General features: G+C 36.8%; 1 protein-coding gene across 1 annotated transcript; it reads left to right on the top strand.

Annotated features, from left to right (window-relative positions):
* Positions 1-1,057: 1,057 nt before the first annotated feature.
* On the top strand, positions 1,058-9,315 carry LOC123879217. The gene is made up of 4 exons (XM_045926831.1): positions 1,058-1,471; positions 6,893-7,062; positions 8,387-8,528; positions 9,045-9,315. Exons 1-4 carry the CDS (start codon positions 1,153-1,155, stop codon positions 9,212-9,214), a joined length of 801 nt encoding a protein of 266 aa, XP_045782787.1. The 5' UTR covers positions 1,058-1,152; the 3' UTR covers positions 9,215-9,315.
* The last annotated feature ends 213 nt before the right edge of the window (positions 9,316-9,528 follow it).

Here is a 9,528-nt window from a genome sequence, read left to right on the forward strand (position 1 = left end):
AGTGCAACATACTTAACATCATCTCACACACACATGCACACACTCACATGCACACACACACTCACACACATAAACACATTCTTGTTTGTACCTTAAACATTAATTCGTTAAATGCTTCATAATTATATTCAATATTATTATTATGTTATGTTATTTTTTATTTAGGCTACCTGAGATACTGTTTTTTTTATACGTATAAAATTATTTATTTATTTTCTTAACCCACTTTTGATATATTTACTTAATTAATTCTGGTTTTTTTTTTAGTATCTAACTATGTATTCACTCAGACAAATTATTATAATTATTATTTTCGAGAAAATCTGTAATTAGCCATATTTATCGATGTAATTAGTATTAAGACTCTTATTAGTATTACTTCGCTGTAGATTTTCCTTCTATAAATAAAATAAAAAATAAAAAATAAAATAAAATCACAATGCACAGGATATTTTTGCTGCAAAATAATAATGAAACCGTTGATTCAAGCTGATTAACTAAACTTAAGAACCTCTAGCTGGAAAAAACGTGTTGTTGACGCGTTTCGACAATGTTTTCATTTGTGAGTTTCTTGGTTTGATTAGTGTGATTTTTTCATGGATATAGTTAAACACCTAGATTGGTTAGATGACGTAGAGACATATACTACTACTAGCCGATGCCCGCGACTTCGCCCGCGTGGATTTAGGTTTTATGAAATCCCGTGGCAACTCTTTGATTTTCCGGGATAAAAAGTAGCCTGTATGCTAATCCAGGATATTTTCTATCTCCATTAAAAATTTCAGTTAAATCCGTCTAGTAGTTTTTGCGTGAAGGAGTAACAAACATACACACATACACACAAACTTTCGCCTTTATAATATAAGTGTGATAGTGTGATTTTTATCCTAGAAAAACAAATTTTTCGCAGGCATCAACAACTAGATTAAATTAGTATTTTTGAGACTGTCTTGTCGCATGTACAATATTTATTTTACTGTCTGAACGTGAATGGGTTTCTCAAGTGAAAGAAGAAATGGCATGGCGGCCGTTGCACCGTTGTCAGTTCTGACGTAGCCTCACCCGCGAAATGACGCCTACACAACTTTTATTTATTTACAAAACCCGCGTGCAGTGAACTTTGACTTAAATCTACGAGTTTAAAAATCAAAAATGGATTTAAGAGAGATAATAAAGTGGTTCATACCATGTTTTCATAGATTATTATACAATTTTACGAGAAAATTCAACGTGTGTTTGACTTTTGCTTGTTTGTTTTTACTTTTTTTCGCTTGTCCTAGTTTTGCGGCAAAGGTGAACCGTGATACGGACTCAAGTTTAGTTTTTAGTAATAATAATTTAGTTAGTAAATTGAATCATACCAAAAATGTAGGCTTAAATAAGAATGAAAGTTTTAATGGAGACCAAAGTGATGTTTATTTAAGGAATGCAGGAAATTTTAGTTTACCGTTAGTGGAAGACACTTCTGTAGGTGAGTGTACTGTTTGGGAATTTTTAAGTTAGTTTTTTTATCCCCTTCAAGAAAGGCAAAGGTCGTAGACCATGCAGCCAGGTAAGTCGTAGATGAATTATTCGTATGTTGTTTTAAATATGAAGGAAAGAAAGAAAGGAAAAAGAAAGGAATTTTTAAGGGTTGTTTTATTTTCGTTTGGTATTTTTTTCCAATTGGATTTTCGGCTCGTGAGTTCTAGTTACTTTTGAACTTATTGCTAGTCTACGGCAAAGCCAAAAGGAAGGGTTAGATTTTAGCAGAGAGGCATAGATTACCTAGGTACTTTATCCAGGAAAATTACAAAGTTCTCACAGGATTTTAAAAATCATAACGAATATTGATTACAATAACTGTAGGTACCTAATGAACATTGGAATGTAAGTTCGAAATTCGGATCCTACATGCCAAATCCTTGCTAATATTATAAATACGAAAGTGTGTCTGTGTGTCTGTGTGCCTGTCTGTCTGCTACGTTTTCACGGCCCAACCACTAAACCGATTTTAATGATATTTGGTACATGGGGACTTGGGGTACATCCCGGGGAAGAACATACGCTACTTTTTATCCTGGATAATCGAAGAGTTCCTACAGGATTAAAAAAAACCGGGATCAGTAATAATACCACCATAAACCATAAAACCATAGTCATGTTGTGCGACCATATAGGATTACAATAAGGTCAAAATGTATCAATTTAAGAATTAAGTTAAAGTAATTATTGTAATCTGTTTTGGTTGACAATAAATAAATAAATAAATAGTATTGGAGTAATATTTATCACTCCAATAGTAATTAGTTACTTATTTTAGTAGGTACTTAACTAATAAATTTACACTATTGCTTTCTATTTGCAAGCAATGTTTAAAAAGAAAATATACCTATCTAACTATTGAGTCACGCGATTGCAAAAAGAAGTGTAAACTAATTAATTAACTTTCTAACATTCAAATACCTACCTACCTACCTACCTACTGTATTCAGTACGAATAGTGGGTACCTAAGTAGACTTTGAAGAAGAAAGAAGACATATCACATCTTATAGTATAGAATATGTTTTTATTCAAATAAACTTTTTTTTTCTTCTCTCTTGTCTGGCTTTACAAAGATTAGCCAATGCCAAGTTTGTAGTTATTTGTAACAAGTTAGTTAAACTATATATACAAGTATGGACCCCGTCTGTGCCGGCGCTCGCCGACATACGCACGGTACCCCCTTAGAGCGCTTTTCAGTCAGTTTTAACAAAAAAAAACACTCCAAAAAGGCAGAGCACGCCCGCCAGCTAACACCAGCACAGACGAAGTCCAAATAAACTTTTACAAGTGCTTTTGAATCGTCAAATAATAATTTACCATTGGTTCGGAATGCCGTTCCTCCCGAGAAGAACCAGCAAGAAACTCGGCGGCTGCTCCTTTCAATTGTTCAATTACAATAATATTCCATACTATACATAAATGAGTAGGTATAAATTGCGCCACGGCTTTGCCGGTAGGGTGGTAAGTTGGTAACTACTAATTAGTCAGGGCCAAAGCCCCATCAGAGCAAACCAGATGTTTAGAAATTAAAAAATTCCAATCCCTGTCGGGAATCGAACCCCGTACCTCCCCCTCCCACTAACCACTGCGTTAGGGAGGTCTTCAAGGAGGGTATTCGTATTTTTAACCCCCGACCCAAAAAGAGGGGTGTTATAAGTTTACGTGTGTATCTGTGTGTCTGTGTATCTGTGTATCTGTCTGTGGCATCGTAGCGCCTAAACGAATGAACCGATTTTAATTTACTTTTTTTTGTTTGAAAGGTGGCTTGATCGAGAGTGTTCTTAGCTATAATCCAAAAAAATTGGTTCAGCCGTTTAAAAGTTATCAGCTCTTTTCTAGTTTTCTTGTAGAAAAGAAGGTTAGATAACCCTTAGGTTCATAATATTCAAGTGTCAATTGACAAATGTCAAGCTGTCAAGATGGACGTTGCCTAGATATACATAATTATTTATTTGAAAATGATTTGTCGGGGGTGTTGAAATTTTTTAATTTACACTTGTATTACAATAACCTTAAGGTAAAAAGTGTTTTGTTTTATTTTTAGAATAGGAAAACATTTATTTAACAAACATAGTAGGTAACATAATGTAAGAGCCTCGATAGCCCAACGGTTGAGGAGCGGACTGACTTCCGAAAGGTCGGCGGTTCAAACCCCACCCGTTGCACTATTGTCGTACCCACTCCTGGCACAAGCTTTACGCTTAGTTGGAGGGGAAAGGGGAGTATTAGTCATGATTAGCATGGCTAATATTCTTAAAAAAAATGTACGCTGTGCACTGTAAAAAAAAAGCAAAATAATAAGCGCGCATGCTATATGCAAATATTTTTGACAGCTATGTCAAAAATTTGATGAAGCAATTAGGTACTTAGTTAAATTTTAAGGTCAAGTTTAGACCTTGACATGCATAAATTTTACTAAGTATAAACGTTTAGTTTTCAAGATTAATTACGATAAAAAATCGGTTTAATGCGGGTCGGACTCATACGAAGGATTCCGTACCATCTCGTACAAGAAATTACTTTTCAATTTTCATGGTGGTCATTTTGAAATTTCTATTATTTGTTGTTATAGCGAAAATAGAAATAGGTGCACATTCTGTGAAAATTTTAACTATCTCTACGGTTTTTGAGATACAGTTCGCTGACAAACAGACGGACGGTCGGACAGCGGACGCTTAGTAATTAGGGTTCCGTTGGCACCCTTTGGGAAACCCTTCTGGAAAAAATATAGCATCATAGTTCATTGGTACTTATTTATTTTGTGGCTGTTCAAAAAAATAAGATTATGTACTACTAGAGGATGCCCGCGACTTCGTCCGCGTGGATTTAGATTTTTATAGATCCCATGGGAACTGTTTGATTTTCCGGGATAAAAAGTTGCCTATTACAGGGACGCAAGCTACTTCGGTACCAAACATACAAATCGGTTAAGTGGATGGGTCTAGGAATCCCGCGGGAACTCTTTGATTTTCCGGGATAAAAAGTAGCATATGTCCGTCCCCGGGATATAAGCTAACCCTGTACCAAATTTCGTCAGAATCGGTTACACTGTTGGGCCGTGAAAAGATAGTACACAGACAGACAGACACACTTTCGCATTTATAATATTAGTATGGATAAGTAAGTGTAACAATAACATAATTTAGACAAAGTTATTATAGGTACTAGGTAACTTTAATAACCTAGGTGGTTAGTTTTTTTTGTAAAATCAGAGCAGATCAGGCATGAACCACATATTGTGTCAGGTATATTAATAATATTAATGTTACAGTGAAATCGATTTTCAACGATTTCACATCATTCGGGTTAATGTAAATAATAACAGTATGCAATAGGTATGATGCGGTTTCCTGAAAGTAGACCATCAAATCCGTGTTTTCCATTATAATCACACTAATATTATAAAGGCGAAAGTTTTTATTTGTGTGTGTGTGTGTGTGTGTGTGTGTGTGTGTGTGTGTGTGTGTGTGTGTGTGTATGTGTGTGTGTGTATGTTTGTTACTCCTTCACGCAAAAACTACTGGACGGATTGGGCTGTTAGAATGGTGATAGATTATACCCTGGCCCTGGATTAGCACATAGGCTACTTTTTATTCCAGAAAATCAAAGAGTTCCTACAGGATTTTTAAAAAACCTACATCCACGACTGGAAAGCGCTCTAAGGGGGTGCCGTGCGTGTGTCGGCGAGCGCCGGCACAGACGGGGTCCATACTTGTATAGTTTCCCTAACTTGTTACAAATAACTACAAACTTGACATTGGCTAATCTTTGTAAAGCCAGACGAGAGAGAGAAAAAAAACAACTTGTTCAAACCTCCAAAAATTAATATTAGAACCGTGACCCTAATGTCTCGAATCTTATGTTATTTGGCATAATTATAGATTCAAACTTTATTTACATAAATTTAGTTAACCTTGTTAATATAACGTTACTTATGTATATACTAGCTGTGCCCGCGACTTCGTTCGCGTGGAATCAGCGCGCTTTATATAGCCACGGACGCTCAGGCGCGAGGCGTGTGGTACGTACTCTGTACGTTAAAAATGTTCGCCGTGATTCTTTAAATTGACATAACTTTTTTATTTATGAACCGATTGACATGAAATAAACACTAAATGTTAAGTGAAGCTTACTAAAATATATTAGTGAACCGTATCTAAATCGAATAAGTCGTTTCTGATATTAGCGTGCACAAACACACAGACAAACAGACAATAAAAAATTAATTACAATTTCGGGTTGGGTATCGATATAATAACAACCCCTGCTACTTTTTTTTTATATATTTCCATTGTACAGACACCACTTTTCTACAATTTTATTATATGTATAGATTTAAATACAAATAACGTTTAATTCAAGTAGGTAGGTAGGTTATTAGATTGGATGATCTTAGGTTTTGCATCAATCAATTCTGTCAATCATGAGTGATGAATGAAAGATGATAGTTAATTTATTTAAATGTAACTTGATATACTTTATCATTATCATCATTATAAATTCAAGCCTCAATAGTTCAACGGTTATAGGAGCGGACTGAAATCTTAAAGGTCGGCGGTTCAAATCCCGCAACCGTTACACTATTTAACTGTCGTAACCCACTCCTAGCACAAGCTTTACGCTTAGTTGGAGAGGAAAGGGGAATGTTAGTCATGATTAAAATGGCTAATATTCTTTAAAAAAAATTAGCTGGACATAGGTCTCTTGTAGGGATTTGTGCATTGTAAAAATTTCAGCTCTACTCATTTTACGGTTCATTAGATACCTACAGCCCGCTGACAGACAGACAGACAAACGGACAACGGGGGCTTAGTTTATACCTAATAGAGTCACGTTGGCACCCTCCGGGCACGGAACCCTAAAAACAACTCGTTTTTAGTTTAAAACTTTTTTTTTTAAAAAGCATCTTTAAAACACTTGTTTTAAACCCTATTTTTTTTTTAAATACATTAGGTACTTATTACCAAAATTCGGGAACCGGCGAAATAATATAATTATTTCGATACCTTGATATGCAGGCCATAAAAACACTATCATTAAAATAGGTCGATTGCGAGTCGGGCTCGCACACGAAGGGTTCCGTACCATTTTAATTTATTTTTTAATTTTCATGGCGGCCATTTTGAAATTTTTTAGTATCTGTTTTTGTAGCGGATATACGAATACATACAAGTACACATTCTGTGTAAATTTTCAACTCTCTACATCTATTATGGTTCATGAGATACAGCCCGCCGACAAACAGACAGACGGACGGACGAAAAGCGGAGACTTAGCACCATTCAGGTACGGAACTCGGTCGGTTTGGGTCGAAAACATAACTAAACATATTCTCCGTTTTCACCTTCTTCTTCACCATGTTTCCAGGTCGCACCTTCGGACGGCCCTTCAAGAAGATGCTGCAAGCCATGATACCCCTCGCCTTCAACCTGGGAGCCGCCGCCACGTGGGCGGTCATCGCGGCTCTCGTAGGCATCAAGACACTGGCTGTCACGCTGTTCATCGCCAAGATGCTGATAGTGGCGGGCGCTGCCAAGGTAATATTGGCTGTGTATGACAAGGTACGTGCGCTCCAGTCCCGGGTTCGATTCTCTGGGTCTTCGGATGCACCTTTCAAAATTTCACCAAAGAGGAACAGGAAAAACTGTAGCACCGTAGTTGATTCTTTTGAGGTTTGTTGGGCCCAGGTGGACCCAGGTTAGCTTTTCAGTCGGGACTCTTGGACGAATAAATACTCTCGGGACTTTGAAATCTCCAAAATTATCACTCTCTGTTTTAGCACTAAATAATATTATCATATTATGGACATTTGATGACACATGGGGAGACAAATGCCTAGATTCCTACCTACTTACAAAATTTTTGTCATTTCCAAGCACGCTAGTTTTTTTGGCAGTTTTGTAGTGTGATATTTTTTGACAAGTTTCCGCAAATACCTAAAATAAATTTACTCATGACTGGTCAATGGTCATAGTGAAAGCAACTTTCTACGTGAGCGGGAAAAGGACACGCAATCTTTTTCAAGAATTAGAAAGAGATAGCACGTTTGTGGAATCTTTAAATTATCACTGTAAGTGGGTCAAGGTCATGACTTGAGTTTAAAAAACCAGCCTAGTGCGAGTCAGACTCGCGCACCGAGGTGTTCCGTACTCGGGTATTTTGTCCGACATTTTGCACGATAAATCAAAAACTATTAGGTATGCATAAAAATCTGTTATAGAATGTACAGGTAAAGCCCTTTCATATGCTACCCCACTTGGTACCTATAGTTATCTTACTTTAAAAATACTAATAATTTTTTCGTGAACACATTTTTTTTTATTTTCGCTGCTACCACGAATTCACGGTTTTCGGATTTTCTTACCTCTTTACCTACCCCTTTAAGTTTCTTGACAGACACGACAGGCGGACAGATAGACAGGCAACAAAATGATCCTATAAGGGTTCTGTTTTTCCTTTTGAGATACGGAACCCTAAAAAATGTGTTTATTAATATTGAAAAATTAATTTTCCATGAACACATTTCAATTTTAATTTTTGTGATGACAACAAATTCACGGTTTCCAGATTTTTTTGCTTTACTTGTGCTATAAGACCTACCTACCCGCCTTTCTTGTCCCTTATCGTAAGATTGCAATCCCATCGGACTTTCAGAGTGAGGGAATAGAGAGTGCGCCTGAGTCATAGACGCACGAATTTGTGCATTTTAATATTATGTCCTGCATGTCTCCGTTAAAATTGGCCACCGAGGCCGGTTTTCAATAAGGAGTTCAATAATATCTTTGTAGATGTTTTGAGGCCAGGTTTTTTTTAATAAACGCTACCACAGACAGATAACCCAGTCAAAAATTTCTATTGCAGCTTGGTGCACTATTTGCTTCGAAGGGACACCACCATCAGAGTTATCAAGGCCACGGGTGGACTCCGCAGCAGAAAGAAATCCACTTGCACATTCACAATAACGGCTATCAGGGTCACGGAACGGAACACGAATCAATTATTTGTAAGTAAAAACATTTTCTTAGATAACGCCATATATTAACGAGTAGAAATAATGAAACATTAATTACAACGCCATCTAGTGCTGAGTAGTGGTACTACGTAACAACTTGCGACGAAGTTCAAAGTTATGCTAACAGATGGCGTAAACAATTAGCAACGTTGTTTAATAAGTTGTCAATAGATGGCGCTGTATTATATTTCGTCTGTAACTCATTACTTAGATCTTTCTTCCTGTCCTTATCCCACGCTGGTCGGCATAACGTCTTCTTCATCTTCCACTCTCTTCTATTCCATCAACGTATCATCTACTTTTATATGCATTTCACGCAATACATCCACCTTTTCTTTGGTCGTCATCTCCTCTTTTTCCTACTCGTTAGTAGATGGCGTTGTCAAAATACAAATATGTTATGTCAAAGAGGTTTTATACAAACCTGACATTGGCTAATCTGTCTAAAACCAGACGAGAGAGAAAAAAAGAGGTTTTATTTAAATAAAAAATTGGTTATTTTTCTAGCTCCGTGGAGTAGAGAAGGTGTTCAAGATGTTCCAGTTCCGAATCAACCGGAATCTAAGCCCGTGAACGTAGCATACAACCCGTACGTTGCCGGTCCGCAAACCATTAGCACACCGTATGGAAACTACATGAGAATCGAACCTGGACAGCAACCACAACGAACAGCTTAGCTTGAATTCAACAATCCAAAGGTCCTAACTAAAATAATAACGATCTGTGTTTCCTACCCATTACAATCCGGGTATCTTTAAAACAAGAGTGAATAGGCACCTTCTAGGTAAACGCGTCCCATCTTAGACCGCATCATCACTTTCCATTAGGTGTGATTGTGGTCAAGCGCTTGCCTATAAATTAAATTCTGCTTTACTTCACTATCCTTTCACGCAGGGAGTAAAGAAAAGGATGGCACCTAGATTTTAACCTAACCACATTATTAGCAATGAACTATTTAATAAGTGAATGTATGGCTACATACCTACTAGGA

The sequence above is a fragment of the Maniola jurtina genome, chromosome 27 (assembly GCF_905333055.1).
Source record: "Maniola jurtina chromosome 27, ilManJurt1.1, whole genome shotgun sequence".
Taxonomy (NCBI): Eukaryota; Metazoa; Arthropoda; class Insecta; order Lepidoptera; family Nymphalidae; genus Maniola; species Maniola jurtina.

Coding starts and splice junctions, on each gene's coding strand:
- LOC123879217 (XM_045926831.1), top strand. CDS start 1,153: ATGGATTTAAGAGAGATAATAAAGTGGTTCATACCATGTTTTCATAGA. Junction 1,472..6,892: donor AGTGGAAGACACTTCTGTAG/GTGAGTGTACTG, acceptor CCATGTTTCCAG/GTCGCACCTTCGGACGGCCC. Junction 7,063..8,386: donor TAGTGGCGGGCGCTGCCAAG/GTAATATTGGCT, acceptor TTTCTATTGCAG/CTTGGTGCACTATTTGCTTC.